The following is a 16507-nucleotide window of genomic DNA, read 5'->3' as shown; positions in this document are numbered from 1 at the left end:
TCAGGTCCATGATACTGATCAAAGTTCTGATCAGGTTTTCAGACTCTTTGTCATATTTTGTAAATCATCAAATGTTGCCAAGAAAAAATCAACAGGAAGCATTAGGCAAATCTCTCCGTGGTTTCTTTCTGCTCATATCTTAGCCCCTGAACTCTAGACTTTTCTTTGATGCTCTTTAAATACTCTGATGCACATATTAAACTGATTTAATTAACTGTTTCATCCAGCTTTTCTAGTTGTTCCCAGAACGCACAGTACTCTGTGAAAAGCTCATCTGCTATGGCCAGATGCCCTGCCAACTGAATTTAAGCTGGAGCTGAACAACTTGTAACAGGTGACATCAAACAAAGGCCAGGACCAGGAGTTCAAGATGCCAAAAAGAGGGTGAAAACTCCTTAGTGGTCGGGTGCCACATTTATAAGGTTTAATTTTTGGATCTCATAACATTAAGGTAATATTTTATTTTACCCACACATTGTAATACTCCTGATTTTGTTGTGTAACTTCTACATTGGCTGTGGAGAGAACTCCAGTAAAAGAGAGGCAACAGAAATCAAAGCAGGGGCAACGCATTTACAAAATGAATACAAAAAGTGAATATATTGTTATACAATTTGTGGTTAACCCTATATTAACTATTCTGGGAGGACAACCAAGGTTAATCCTCATGAGATATATAATTTATGACTTAAAGTGAGGTAGTCTATTTCCTTGTCACACACCTAAACGTCTCTGTCCTGTGAATATTAGGCTACCTTCACATGAAGGCATTCATTTAAATCATGACCTATTCCCCAACTATGTCAAGTGAACCTACTCTCCTCCAGGAATTTCTATGACAAACTCCACTTAGGTGAGCAGCTTATACTTCTCACTGCGGACTTGAAGGTCAACAGAGACAAGAGGAGGATGGTCAAAAGCATGACCATCTTCTGATCTGTTTGCTTCTGCTGCCTCTTCCCCACTCCATCCTCAGTCCCAGCCTAAACTCAAGGGCACCCGCTTCCACCATTTTAGCTACTAAACAGTCCTCCAGCTTTCTGCTTCCTCTAAAAAGGTGGAATTTTTCACTGATCTTATTTCAGCTAAAACTGCTTCACGCTTGCATGCCCTCTACTAACCACTTGAATTTTGAGACTTTTCCTCTTAGTGATTGAAGGAAGACTAATCCTTGTCAGAAAAGGTGGTAACACACTATGAGTGACAGGTGGGCTCCATCATCCGGATTTCTGAAATTCCTGTGCTGAGACACAGTCACTCTATCACAGACACAACCAAACGCAAGCACTGTACAGAAACACACTGTGCTTGTCTTACATATGTGCCCCTTGAAGATCCAGCAGGGGTTTCTGTCGCCTAAAATTAAGCCCATTTTTCACAAGCGCCTTTCCAAATGCCCTTATTTACAGTTCATTATGGGCATTAGTTTAGTGCCATCTGCGCAATCACTGCAAATTTGGAGATTTCTCAAAAGACAACTTGGCAGATTTGCTCTCGTGTAGATTTGGGTCGACCATACTGCGGGACACTGCTTGATGAAAACATCAAACGTTTCTGGGCATACGAACGCCTGACCTTCTCATTTAAGATTTTATCTTTAAGTACTCTCTACACCGTGGGGCTTGAACTCATAACCCCAAGATCAGGAGTTGTATGCTCCACCAGCTGACCCAGCCAGGTGCCCCCTCATCTTTTGGTTTTAGAGAATACACTGTGGCCTCAATTTCTCCTACAGTGGATTCCTGGTGGCCACACTAAAACAAGTAAAAAGAGGGGCACCTGGGTGGCTCAGTTGGTTAAGCGGCCAACTATGGCTCAGGTCATGATCTCCCCATTCAGAGTTCAAGCCCCACATCGGACTCTGTGCTGACAGCTCAGAGCCTGGAGCCTGTTTCAGATTCTGTCTTCCTCTCTCTCTCTGCCCTTCCCCTGCTCCTGGTCTCGGTCTCTCTCTCCCTCCCTCCCTCTCTCTCTCTCTTAAAAATAAACTTAAAAAAAAAATTTAAACAAAAACTAAAAACAATAAATAAAACCAGTAAAGAGAAACAGGGAAAAATTATTATATTTTACCTAGTATATCCAAAATACTTTGAATATGTAATAAAAAAAATAGTAGACATTTCATATTCTTTTCTTCAGAGTAAATCTTTGAAATCAGGTGTGTATATTTACAGCATATCTCAATTTCGATTTTCCATCTAAAATATGTGATCTGTATTTCGACTTCATCAGATATACTATTACAAAGTAGATTCACATGCTCAAGTTGTTTCAAACACATTCATATTTTCCAATAATTGCATCAAATGCCAGTATTTAAATTTAAATCAATTAAAGTTACTGAAGTTAAAAATTCTGTTTCTCCGTTGCCACATTTCAAGGGCTCGGTGGTCAGAGTTGGCTCACGGCGACCCCACATGAGACAATACAAATGTAGCTCAGTGCACTGCAGGTTTGTGTGTCTTCAATGTAGCTCCATCACGGAGAAGCTTTCACTCCATGCAGTGAACAAGGCAAGAGTAAATGTGCAAACTCTTCTAGGACAAAAAATCTCTCAAGTTATTAGGAATCAGTGGCTAAAAACGATGTCGACGACACAAAATTGTCAGCTATTTAAAGGCACTACATAACAAAGGGACCTTTATTCTGTCTGCCTTTACCACTACACCAGCCACTTGAAAAATACAAAGGGATGTTTTTCTAAAGGGGGGAAAAAATCAAAGAATGTTAATAATGAGTCATGTGTAACTTCAAATCAGTTGCACATATTGTTGCACCATGCCAATAAATCCTGCAAGCACACCTCTAAATTTGTATTTCTATAAGCAACTACCAGAGATTTTGATCACTGAAGTTAAGCAGGGCCCACACAGAAGTCCTTTAGATCATTCATGCCGTTGGGAGGTCAGGGTGGGTTCCGGAAGAAGGACAGCTGTAAAACTTGATCTTAACCAAGCTTACCAACAGCTAATAATCACTGAAGGCACTCTAGACACACTGATTTCATCACTCTGGTATTCCAACTCACTTGGGAATTTCTGCTTCGAGGATGGAGGCTGTAAGGGTATCAGACCTCCCTGGCTGATCAAATTCCACAATTAACTGCAGAACCTCTCACTTTGGCTCACACTGTTAAATTGAGTGCGGTGGGTAGAGGAGGGGGCCTCAAGAATTCAAGTCCTTCTCAAGATGTCCACATGAGTTATCTACCCACAAAGGGTTTCTTTTCTGTTGAAATTGCATTGTTATTCCACAAGCTGCAGTTGCCATGTTATTTTGGTCACACAACAGGGAGCACATTCAGGAATTCAAGTACAAAAGGCAGAGGCGGAAAAGCTGTGGCTGGTGGTCCAAAACGGATTCCGAGAGTGAAAAGAAGGTAAGAGTACAGCAAGGCCAGGCTATGTGGCTTCACTGCCAAAAGCATTAACTAACTATTCCCTAGTAAGCGACCAAGAATTCCAAATGCACCTGCACTTTGCAGAACCATGCCAGCCAAAGAAGCTGACTGTGGCTCTGGATGACCCAAACTGCCCGTAGCTCCTTACCGATTCCCAGTCCCCACACCCACCGTCTACTCCCCCGCGACTGTTAGTCACTCCTGAGTGGTTATTTCTACCACAGATGAAGTGAAACACCATTTAAAATAATGAACCTTTACTAACAGTGGGATAGCATTTTATGTGAATTTCAGTTGTTGGAAGTTTCATTAATGTAACTAAAAGATCTCGGTGAAATCATTTTTTGAGGACAATTTAAAATATCAGTTTCAAAAACATGAAAAACGTAATCCTTTCCAAGCTGACAGTCAAGACCTCTGTAAACCATGTTTGCTCTGTAGCCAGGTGGCTAGACTCTTTTGCTCATAGGCAGCAACACCCGCCTCCTTTGGTCAGCATGGGTAGACAGCACTGCCGGTGGCATTCATCAGCATGGCTGTGAACAATTTTGGAAGCCCCTGTAGTGTGGCTTCACTTTAACATCTTTTGAATGTCTTATAGCATCTAGTAATTCATTAAGGAGTGGCAGCAGCACTAGGACCGGGCAATGGATGTGAATCAGAGATTTAGAACTTCTGATTAAAATATTAGGAAGGAGGGGGGTGAGAGGGCTTCCACTGCGAGTCCTATGGGTGTTAGAGAACATTCTAACATTGAAGTGATACTGTAAACATAACAATAATGATTTAAATGTTACACTTTTGAAGTATTTATATTTATATTTATATTTATATTTATATTTATATATACATATAAACTCAGCCTCTAATTTAGGAAAGATAATGGAAAAAAAAAAAAAAGTTGGCATCAGGGATGCTTGTCCCAAGGAGCCAACCTGTTGTCTGGCTAAGGCGAAGCATTTTTTCATTCTTTGAAAGGAGATAAAGAGAACTGGTGAGCAGAACAGTAATGATCTGTTCCACCAGCACCAGCCCAGTACTTCAACTAAGGACAAAGAGGCATTGAGAACATGCATGTTCCGAAGATGGCAAAAAGGGGTTAGGACGGGTGGGTCCCTCCAGGGCCTGTAAGACACAACCTCAACTCCTTTCCATCTTCTGCTTCCATATACCCTTTCTATACAAAGTACTGCAGGGAGGTGGGGACTAGAAGTGGCATCCTTCATGCCTATGACTTATCAGCCCACAAGGAGACGCTGTGCCTTTTCCTCACTCCTTATGGGGAAGGTAAAGAATTCTTTGGCCCAACCAAGTGAGATAGGTGTTGAAGAATCACTCACAGAAGCTATAGGTGCCTCTAGGAAGTCAATCTGTGACATGTACCTCCTTGGACATTTGATGTAGAAAAGGAGAAAGAAGATATAACCCGATGGCTGATTTCACTGCCCAGAGCAAGAACAGGAAGTGCTCACACAGAGTTGGTTCTCTAATATATATCCCCTAGGAGTTTCCCCTGTGCTCCCTGAGGACTGGCACCTTTATTCCACAAGGGACCCAACAGGTGGATGCTTGCTGGTGAGGACACAGAAGAGTAAGTCATTGCTGGTCCAAGAATCAGGAGCAAATATCATGAAAGGCCTTGGGATGCCTGGGTGGCTCAGTCAGTTGAGCATCCAATTCTTAATTTCGGCTCAGGTCATGATTGCAGGGTTGTGAGATCCAGCCACATTGACAGCACAGAGCCTGCTTGGGATTCTCTCTTTCACTCTCTCTCCCCCTCCCCAGCTCATACTCTCTCTCCCAAAATAAATAAATTTAAAAAAAGAAAAAAAGAAAAAGAAAAGCAATGACTGACAGATGATAGCCCTGCCCTCTCTCCATGATAAACAGGTGGGAAGGGGATGTACAATAAAATAATCACCATCTCCCTTCCAGCTCCAAACTTATTGTGTGAAAGCCTGGCCTCAACAAAGAGGTAAGTCTGGATTGTTAACTAGACCTTTCTGAGCTGCTGTTGATTTCTTTCATTTTTTTTTTTTTTAATAAGAAAAAGAGACCAGGATGTTAGATACCTATCCCGTGTGTTATACAGTAGTCTGCTACTTAAGGAGATACAGTAGGGCACATGTGCGATTAATAACCATAGAAAATAAAACTTGCACAAGCCCGTATTCTCTGTAATTAATACTGTTCAGTAAACCAGTCATACAAGTATTTACTATGTTTAAGGAATATAATTAAAAGAAAAACAATGTTATCCGAGTACAGATTTATACCTTTCTCTTCTCATGTATGTATTGAGAATTTAGAATGATAAATATTTTGGATTTCAAAGCCTTCCAGAACATGTACCTGTAATGGAATATGATACCTTCCACCTCACAATCAGCCGCGAGGTTCTACCTGCTGGTCATGAGAATGTTCCCAGGAAGCAACTAAAGCTTAAGTGGGCTTATGACTGCTCTCTTTCAGACTAGTTTAAAAAAACAAACAAACAAAAAAAAACACCCCAAACATACAATTATGTGATACATCAATGAGAGATGGATATACTGGATTGCTAGTCAATGTAATCAGACAAATTATATTTACAAAGCCATCTGGAAGTTAGTGTGAATATAGGAAACTATAACTGAGGGCTGATCCTCAAAATGCTATCCAAGTTCAACTAACAACTCTGCATTAATAGCACGAATGCACTCATATTATCAGCAGCAAGAAGAGCCATCTTTCGGTGACGAGCCACCAAATTTAGGGTCGAAAAGAAGCGATGAGTGTGAGAAAAATAATCAAGATAAATGCTGTATCCAAAGAACAGTAGAATTCAGGAAACTACAGTGTGAAGTGATACATATTCTAAAGACAATGCATAGAAATCTCTAGAGAAAGAATGTCAACAGAAATCCTCAATGATAAAGCACAACTCAGAGCTTTACAACAATCTTGTCTGTGGTCAGGTCCGGGACTGAGAGCCTCTGTCAGCTGTAAACACTGCAATACCTACGTGGATGTCAACAACTCAATAGGAAGTCAAAGGCAACATCCTCTCAATGTGTACAGGAAGGAATGCTTCGGGATTTGTACTGAGTCTGTCTGTGATCTGAGCCCTCAGGTTACAAAAGATAATAGCTGCTTTTATTTGCTGTAAATATTGTCAGGGGTGGTGTTCTTGCACAGGTGGGGGAAAATTAGAGGGCTAGCTGGAGGACCAACATGAAATGACACAGTCCACCTCTGACACCACTCAAGACTTATGAAGGTGACTCAGGAGTCAGGGAGCAGTACAGAGACCCCACAACAGTCTTGTTCCAAGGGACCCATCCTCCCCTAAGAAAGCTGCTAACCAGGCAGAAGACACTCCAGGCCCCGTCCCAGAATTCTGGGGGATTTGGAGCCAATGGTTCTTCCATTAACTTCTTGCAGGGCCCTAAGCCTTGTGCATATGATATCCTTTCCTTTTACTGAGGACCTGGTTCCTTCGGCACCACCTCTGACATCCCTCTGTTGCTGCATCACCCATTTTTATTGCTGATTTTCTATCTCCCAGCACATGTGACACGGCAGGTGGCATTTGACATGACAGAGAAACTGTGGCATTCCTTAGCTAACACAGAATATGACCCTTGCAAAAAATATATATTCCTTACCTGTTTAGGCCGAGCTCCCTTCGAGAGAATGTCAAGTAAGTCTGCAGGAGAGATGAAATAGAACCTCGGGAAAGCCACACGCTTGGTTTCCAGGTACTCAGCAAGAGCTTTTTCACAAAGAGAAAGCCTGTGGAAATGAAAAATCTTTACATGCCTATCTTCCCCATTCAGTTATTAAAACAACAACCATACAAAACCCAGCTCCTCTCATCTGTCTGCTCACCATAATAAGCTTACTGTTGAACAGGTAGCCTGACTCCCTCTCTGTGACCCCAGCAACTTGCTTGTGCCTAACATACGCGTCATGCCAAACAGGAGGAAACAGGTACAAACACACCACCAGTCGAAGCTAAACAGAGATCAGACTTAGGTTGAGGTCACACCTCGCTTTAAAAAAAATTTTTTTAACATTTATTCATTTTTGAGAAACAGAGACAGTGTGTGAATGGGGGAGGGGCAGAGAGAGAGGGACACACAGAATCTGAAGCAGGCTCCAGGCTCTGAGCTGTCAGCACAGAGCCCAATGTGGGGCTTGAACTCACGGACCGTGAGATCATGATCTGAGCCAAAGTCCGACGCTCAACCAACTGAGCCACCCAGGTGCCCCACTCTTCACTTTTCTTAATAACCCTCCTACTTGCCAAGAGAAACTGGGCTTGGCATCACTCATCCAGAGAGTAAAATGTATCAGTTAAGATGTAATTGGTTTAAAGTCTTCCTTTCCCCAGTGAATGCCTATGAAACACAAGTGGCTTCAACTCTCTCTGGTATTCAGAGGAGTCCTAAGATTCAGAATCATTTCTGCTTTATTGTTCTTAGATGACCCCTGAGACTCCAACATCACTAAGAAATAATTAACTGCTGGGGCACCCGGCTGGCTCAGGTGGAAGGGCATGCAATTCTTGATCTTGGGATCATGAGTTAAGCCCCATGGTGGGAAAAGAGATTACTTAAGGAAGGAAAGAAAGAAAGAAAGAAAGAAAGAAAGAAAGAAAGAAAGAGAGAGAGAAATTAACTTCTGTGGAAATCTACCCTTTTAAAATTATGGCCAACTTTACCTCTAAAAAACTTCCAAAGCATGAATAATTTTGTTCGTGTAATATTCATTTTTATCTAGAGCTCTTTTCTACCTTGCAATAAAAAGTAATCACAGTTCTGCACAAACTTCTTCTTTTAGTACCTGACTGCCCATTTGTAATCAAAAGCCAGAATATACAAATGGCCTTTAGGACAAAGATTTCATAAATACTAACATGCTTTCTAAGGGTAATTTCTAGTATTAGCTGTATACCCAAAAAAGACTTGAAATTATTAGGTGCATTCCAAGTTGCTGGCAGAGAAGAGATGCTTAATAAATATTTGGAGGATAGTTCAATAAAAGAAGTGATCATTCATGTCAAGTCTCTTGATAATATTCTCATTTTACTACTATGATAGCCCATTTGGAAAAGAGAAATGTATTTGATTTACATTATCTATGTACCACCGAATATGTCCAAGGTAACTGGACAACTATAAGAAAAATCATAAATTTACTAACAGTTGTATCTACAATAACATGATGTTAAATGCTGTAACATACTTAAAAGCAATCTCATAAAATTATAACAAATTCATCACTTCATAGTTTTATCGTTACCTGTATTGCAAATCTTTAAGTTTTTCATAGAGATTAGGTCTGCATGTTGCTTCTAGAACGTTCTTTATTTTAGCTGTCTTCAACATTAACTCCTGTATGAAAGTATAAGGTGGAGCCATTGATATTAGAAATTACTTTTCTAAATTTTTCATCCATTTGAGGAATTTAAAAATGAAGAACAGGGGCACCTGGGTGGCTAAGTTGGTTAAGTGTCTGTCAACTCAGGTCATGATTACTCAGTTTGTGAGATCGAGCCCCACGTGAGGCTCTATGCTGACAGTGCAGAGCCTGCTTGGGTCTGTCTCTCTCTCTCTCTCTCCCTCCCTCCCTCCCTCTCTCTGCCCTCCACTGTTTGCTTGCTCTCTCGCTTTCAAAATAAGTAAATACTAAAAAAAGATTTTAAATAAAAATGAAGAATTGTAAGAAAGTAAGGTGAAAGAGACTTCTAACCCCATGTTTGCTCACTTTTGCTTTTAAACTTTTAGATGAAGGCCAAAAACAAGGTACAATCACACAGTTTTTATCAAAATAAATTCGATGGGCATTACCACCATTCTGGGTCCAAACAAAAAGAATTGAGACAGAGAACCCAGAATCTTAGAGTATATTCACATATGAAAATCAGACGAATACTCAGCAGTCTATTCTTCCTTAAAAGTTAAAATAGTACGGGGATGCCTGGGTGGCTCAGTCAGTTAAATGGTCAACTCTTGATTTCGGTTCAGGTCATGATCTCACAGTTCATGAGTTTAAGCCCTGCATCAGGCTCTGCGCTAGGAGCTTGCTTGGGATTTTCTGTCTCCCCCTCTCCCTGAACCTTCTCCATTCAAAAATAAAATAAATAAACATTAAAAAAATAAGTTAAAATATACCTCTGGGTGTTCTTTAGATAGGAAGAAAGATAGTTATTCCCCATTTCTATATAAAAACGTATAGCCACTACTCTTTGCTGAAAGTCTTTCAAATCATTTATCATTATCATGTGTACATCTCTATGTGTTGTCTGTGGCGCGTATGAAATAAACAAGTAACTAGTAGTATTTTTACTGGCTTCCCCACCCCCCCACCCGCCCGAAGTACTTTACTTAATTAAGACCTTACTGCAAGGGTCAGCAACCCAGGGCTTAAGGGGAACATCAAGCCTGATGCTTCTTTTTGTATGGCTAGGAGCAAAGTATAGTTTTTACATTTTTAACCTGTTCAAAAAAAAGTCAAAAGCAGCTTAACATTTTGTGACACGTGAAAATTCTAGAAAACTCAAATTTCAGTGGCCATAAACAAAGTTTTATTGGCACACAGCCACACCCATTTATGTAGTGTCTGTTTTCTTTCACACTACAGTGGCAGTGTAGAGCAGTTATGACAGAGACCATAAACAACTACAAAGCCTAAAATACTTACTATCTGACCCTTCCCTAGATAAAGCTTCCTGATCGGCATCCTACAATGCGAAAGCGTATTTTTAGAAATACCCCCAAATTATGTTTTTTATAAGATTTTTATATTGTTTGGAAAACTCTGCTATGCTAGAAAATAGTCTGTCTTCTATGAACCTTAAATTCAGCATCTAGTCCATCGAATCTTCTAGCATCTTTCACAAGCTGGATTCGAACATCTTCCGAACAAACGAAGATGCTTTCCAGGTGAGACCAAGTTCGCTGGACTTCCATCCAAGCAAAGATGACTAAGTCTGCAATGTTTAATTTATTTTGCCAGCTTAACACTTGTTCAATAAAATATTCCACATATTTGCTTTGAAGAAGAGTCTGCAACTGAACCTAAAACAAAGGAAAAGAATGGTAAGGAACAGCTCAGGTGGGCGACTGAAAGTACCGTGAAGGAGGGGCCATACCCGTTTTGTTTACTGCTGGATTCCCAGGATCTAGCGTGCCATACACGGAATAAGCATTCAGTATTTGCTAAGTAAATGAACGATTGGCATTCAATATTCATACAGACGTTTTTTTCCAAAAGAAAAAAGATAAGTAGCAGCAACTGCATTTCATGTGTCTTCCACAGGAAGACCATGTAGCTCTTTGTAGGCAGAAAAAAATACTATGCTCCCGGGTGTGGCTTTAGGAATTACATTGTATTCCTTCATCTTCTCTCAGTCTCTCCCTGGGGTCCCTGCCTATTAATAATTGCAAGGTTATAAATCTTCTTTTTCTCCCAAAACTGAAAAAAAAAAAGAAACCAAAACGAACTTTCTCTACAGCTTCCTAAGCCCCGAAGTTTCCATTTTTCTCCTCTTTTAGTCGACAAACCAAGCATTAATGCTGAACAGTCTGGTGAGTACTTCTGACCATTCTCCGATGCTATAATCTCAGGAAGTCACTCAGGGGAAAGGCCTCTTGTCATTCTCTTTCACCTGTATGTATTTAACACATTTGACTTCTCCTCTACCACCAATTTTAATATGCTATCATGGACATGTTACATGATTCAAGAGTAAAGTGTACAATGTGATGCTTTGACACATGTATATATTGTAAAATGGCCACCACAATAAAGTTCCTTAACACCTCCATCGCCATAAACTTTTTTGAGGGGTGTGTTAATAAGATCTATTCTCCCAACAACTTTCAAGTAGACAATACAGTATTATTAACTATGGCCACCATGACATACATTAGATCCCCAGGACTTACTTATATACCTGGAAATGTATACCTTCTGACCAATTTATCTCCCCACCTCCCCCACTCCCCAGCCCCTGACAACCATCACTGTCCCCACTGCCCACAACACCCTCTTGATTGACATTCTTTGTTGACTACCAGCCCAACTCACAAGGCTCTCCCCAGGTCTTTCACCCACCCGACAAAGAGCCTCTCTGTCACTTCCTAGACTCCTTGGAGCCCTACTGTCTGTCTCCCTGCTCAGGTACAAGTTCCATGAGAACAAGTGTTCACACCTTTTGATCTCAAAGGGTACCATGCCCAGAGTCAGGACAAGTAGATGCCCAATGAACGAATAAATATTGAATACTAGAACTTGGAAAAAGTTTATAATTATCATTTAAAAGGCAAATTCTTCAGTAAATATACCCATCTTACTTGGTTGTGCTCTAGAGTTTCAAAAAGTTGTTCATCAGATTTTAGCAATGGAATGCCCGTCCGATAGTGAACTTCATAAGAGAACTCCATGGTTGCCCAGGTCTGACTGATTTCAATAATAGCCTAGACATAAACAGTATTAAGTTATGTGCACAGAAGTTTAATTTACTACCAATATCTAGGATATCATCTGGAATTTTAAAAAACTTTCACAATTTGCAAAACATAAAAATAAAAATAAAGGGCTATCCAATACTACTGGCCTCATTTTTTCTCCTGCAAATTATTCATGGTGATGAGGTTCAGAGAATGAATTCCACCTCACAAAAATAAGCATCACACTAACATCAAATTTCTGTTGGATCTGAGATTTACATGCTTCACTGAAACAGAACATTAGAGCAGAAAGGGACTTCCAAAGTAATCTAAACATTTGTTAGAGATGATTTTCACATCAGCCAGAAGACGACAGGTAGTGCTCTAGTGCCTGAATAAACCTGCATGAACCTGGGGGATGGGGTGGGGGTTGTGGTTAGGGACCTCTCTGCCGTTCAGCTGCCTCATCTGTAAGACAGGGTCAGAGTATTACCTACCTCAGAATTAAATGAAATACTGTAAATAAAGCACTAACAGCAGTGCTTGCAACAAAGCAAATGACATGTTCTTAAGTGTTCTCTATCATCATCATCATCATCATCATCATCATCATCGACTGGGTCAACCCTCCTGTTTTACACATCAACTGTGGCTTAGAAAGATTCAGATTCCTGCCCAAGTCACACACAAACTAGTGGCAGAGAAGAAAATGGGACTCATGGGACACACTCATGGCATGGGGGCTTCAGACTCTTAGGGGCTACAGCACAGAACTAGCTCGGTGTAAAAGGAAAACAGCCCAAGGACACCACCTTTTCAGTCCCCAGTTCCTTCACTGCTTTGTCCACAATGCTCCGGACATCATCTTCCACTTGGTGCAACCGCAACACTAACAAATCTGCCAAAGTTGTGGCTTCGTTTATTGAAAATCTGACCTGATTTGCAAGAAAAAAGGGCGAAATTTACATTACACGTGTATTAATGGTTCTTTGGCCTAATGGCCAGAAAAACCGATCACAGCTAAATATATTCAAGTCAGCTGCTAAGCACACCTCTGCTTCTGCAAGGTGGGGCCCGTTAAAGACAATGCTTTTTAACGCATAGTTACTGAGGCATCACCCACCTAAAGCTAGGGCCAAGGTTCTGGCCATGTTCACACTCCACTGCATTCTTTTGTTTCATATCCTTCCCTTGTCAGCTCATTTCTTATCTCTTTGCCCACAAATCCCATTTTTAAAGAGAATCACATTGTTCATTTATTTTAATTTGGTTGAAATCCCAGGGATCAGGGAGTAGCTCATTTGTCTTTTCTTCCTAAAGTACTCTATTCACTGAACATAATTCCCAGTTGCTTCCGTGATTTAACTTAGTTTTGTCACTAATTTAATCTTTGTTCCTTGGCAAAAAATATTCTTACTCATAGGGTCATTATTCATTATTACCATGTGAAAATATCATTCACATTTATCTCCCGATCATCTTGTTAACTGCCCACCCCCAACCCCAGCATTTGCTAAGCCCTCAGCTCTTCCTAAGTGCTCAAACTCAACCGCCCCCCTCAAACATGAAGAGCTGACTCAGCCACATAGCTGCAGAAAATCTACTTCCCTTCCTGCCGCTGCTAAGAATACCTTCTCTGCTTCTAGGTAGCGGCCGCCTTCTCTGCCTCTCCCCAATCTCTAACATTGCTTGCCACCTTCTGCCTCTCCAAAGAGGTGACTCCACATTCCCATTTGCCCACGATTAGGGGTTTCCTGGGAGGTGGAACCTTCAGGGCTAAAACCTGCCAAGTCCTGAGCAAACCAGATGAGTGCTATGTCTGTATCACTTCTGACCTTACTCCAGAGGTGATGGGGGCCGTGGACTGAGTTCTGTCTCAGAAAAAGAATGAGCAGGAATGTGTAATGGGGCCACCCTGATCAGTTGTGTAATCTGTGCACTGAAACACAGACACCTAGCCAGTCAACAACTGGAGGCTGAATCTAGCTGCTGCAGGATAGCCTGGGAAGAGGTGCCTTTTTCTGACTTTTAGAAAGGCCTGATACAGGTAAGAAATGGTGTGAGAAATGACACTGGAGGAAATAAAGGAGAGGGACACATACTTTATCACATATTGGAAGATTTGATAAAGATTTTCTGAATGAATATATTAATCAATCAATTACCAAGTCTAATTATCCAAAGTCTAAAAGACTATGGAAAGCATAGCAGTAATAATGATAGTAACAATAATAATAGCAGCTTCAAGGGCAGTTAACTGAAACTTGCTACATACTTCATCTATGTATATAATCTCACTTCCAATGTTTTAACTAAATCCATCTGGGAGGCATTACAGCATTATTTTCATTTCATACAAGGGACAAGTGGGGTATGGAGAACAGGTAACTAGACCAAGATCCCAGAGTTATTGTTCGGGTTGGATGAATAAAGCCTAGGCTATGCCCACTTCACCTGACTGTCCCCTTCCTCAACTTCCCCACTGCGCCAACTTTGCTTTCAAGTCATGAGAGCCTTTCTTCACAATGTGTGCCTAAGAGACAACACACTCATCAGGCAGCCTTTTACATATTTTGAACTCCTAAAGATCACCTTCCCCCCCCCCCAAAAAAAAAGTTGGTACATCTGCTCTTAAGATGCAGAAAGACTAGAAAATATAACCTCAAGTCTCATGGATACATGAGAAATCATTTCATGCTTTCCAATAAAATCAAAACTATCAAAGGACCATCATTTTTTTATGGTTTATTTATATATTTTTGAGAGACAGAGCATATGTGCAAGTGAGGGACTGGCAGAGAGAGAGAGGCGGGGGGGAGAGGGACAGGGAGAGGGAGAGAGAATCCCAAGCAGGCTCTGCACTGTCAACATGGAGCCCAACTTGAGGCTCAAACTTAAGAACTGTGAAATCATGACCTGAGCCAAAATCAAGGGTTGGACACTTAATCTACTGAGCCACCCAGGTGCCCCAAAAGGCCATCATTATTAAATGACCTAGGGTAGGGGTAGGGGGAAGAAATCACAATTTCAGAATTCTCTCTCCCCTGAATTCACTTTTATACCCTCTGATCCTCTCCACAACCATGAGGTTCTTTCTAGCCATGCTGTGCTCCATACAAGGCCTTCACATGATCTCATTTGATCCTAACAAGAGTCCTCTGATACAGTGTTGGGTTCTTGCTGAAGTCTCTCTTGGTTTACAAATGCCTAACATCTTGCTGTACCCTCACAAGGCAGAGGGTAGAGGGTTCTGGTCATTCCATCCCATTCTAAGGGTACTAACTTCATTCATGAGAGCCCCACCCTCCTTACCTAATTATCTCCCCAAATCCCCACCTCCAAATGCCATCACAGTGGGGATTTAGGCTTCGACCTATGAATTTTGGGGGACACATTCAGTCTACAGCAGGGGCTGAAATGGGATCTCCGCATGGTCAGTTTGTTGGTCCTAACTCAAGGAGCTTGATCTCCCCCGTTTGACCACAAGTCTTTTTTTTTTTAAATGTTTATTTATTTTGAGAGAGCACAAGCAGGAGCTAGGATAGAGGCAGAGAGAGAGAGAAACAAAGAGACAGAGAATCCCAAGCAGGCACCTTGCTATCAGCACAAAGCCTAATGCAGGGCTCACATGCATGAACCATGAGATCATGGCCTGAGCCAAAATCAAGAGTCAGATGCTTAACTGACTGAGCCACCCACCTAGGCATCCCTTGACCAGAAGCTTTCTCACAAATCCCACTTCATTCCAGATAAACAACGTAAACCAAGGAATAACACTTAACAGTCACAAAAATATTCCATTAACAAGACCTAGGAAACCCACCCCAGTGGCCTTCATCAGCTGGTGCCAATGCCTGTCTCTGAGAGCAGGGCTCTGTAACTCTGTGACCACTCTCAGGGAGGCCGCCATGTCCTTGACCGTGCTTTCCAGGCCTGAGTAAGCATCCCATACACGGACTTCCTTGTCTAGTGAGCAGATTTCCTAAAGAAAAGTAAAAAAAAATAAATAAAGAAAAAAGAAAAAAGAAAAGCAAAGAAAAGCAAAAAAAAGCAAAAAAACAGATCTTCAGATATAATAGTATTTTATAATTTGTCTTCTATAGAAGAATAAATATATATTTCCCTGAATTACTAAAGAGTGAAAGCATCTAAGCCCCTAGGTTAAGGACTAAAATCAGAGAAATAGAAAGGATCTTCTCATTTGTAGGAGTCATCTACGTACAAGCCACTTAGATTCACTGGTTTCTTATTCATAGGCGCTAACTGGATATCCCATGAGGAAACCCATAGGACATTAAATATAGGCAAGTTAAGAGAGTTTCCAGGACCTTTGCAAAGAAGAGCATCTCCTCTGGAAACATAAGTAAGCAGAAAACAGAGATTGTTAACCTGAATTACTAAGATCTTCCTTCAAAGACCTGACTTGTTTAAATGGCAGCCCTGAAATGTTGGCTACCATTGAATGTTTGTTCCTTGGCACTTAAATATTTCATGGTTTTAAGATGTATCAAGTAGGGCCCCTGACTTGGCTGTCTTCTTGGCCCATGAAACAACATTGAAAATTGTGAATGAGAAAACCCATAATAAAACAATTCAGCACAAAGAAAAGGACAATGCCACTTTATTAAAACAAAAAAATGGCTTCAGCTGAAAGTGGGCATTAAGGTGT

At 41.0% G+C, this 16507-nt stretch overlaps 1 protein-coding gene across 2 annotated transcripts in view; it reads right to left on the bottom strand.

Moving 5' to 3' along the window:
* DNAH11 (dynein axonemal heavy chain 11) overlaps positions 1-16507 on the bottom strand; it is a 356336-nt gene that overhangs the window by 249141 nt on the left and 90688 nt on the right. For both annotated transcript variants that reach the window (XM_042967928.1, XM_042967929.1), the window contains 6 exons: positions 15662-15820; positions 12651-12773; positions 11743-11865; positions 10240-10464; positions 8687-8778; positions 7048-7174 (listed from right to left, as the gene is read on the bottom strand). In XM_042967928.1, coding sequence (XP_042823862.1) covers positions 7048-7174; positions 8687-8778; positions 10240-10464; positions 11743-11865; positions 12651-12773; positions 15662-15820 — 849 coding nt within the window. The remainder of the gene's footprint in view (positions 1-7047; positions 7175-8686; positions 8779-10239; positions 10465-11742; positions 11866-12650; positions 12774-15661; positions 15821-16507) is intronic.

Source organism: Panthera tigris, chromosome A2, assembly GCF_018350195.1.
Source record: "Panthera tigris isolate Pti1 chromosome A2, P.tigris_Pti1_mat1.1, whole genome shotgun sequence".
Taxonomy (NCBI): domain Eukaryota; kingdom Metazoa; phylum Chordata; class Mammalia; order Carnivora; family Felidae; genus Panthera; species Panthera tigris.
This window is presented reverse-complemented; position numbering and strand designations above follow the sequence as displayed.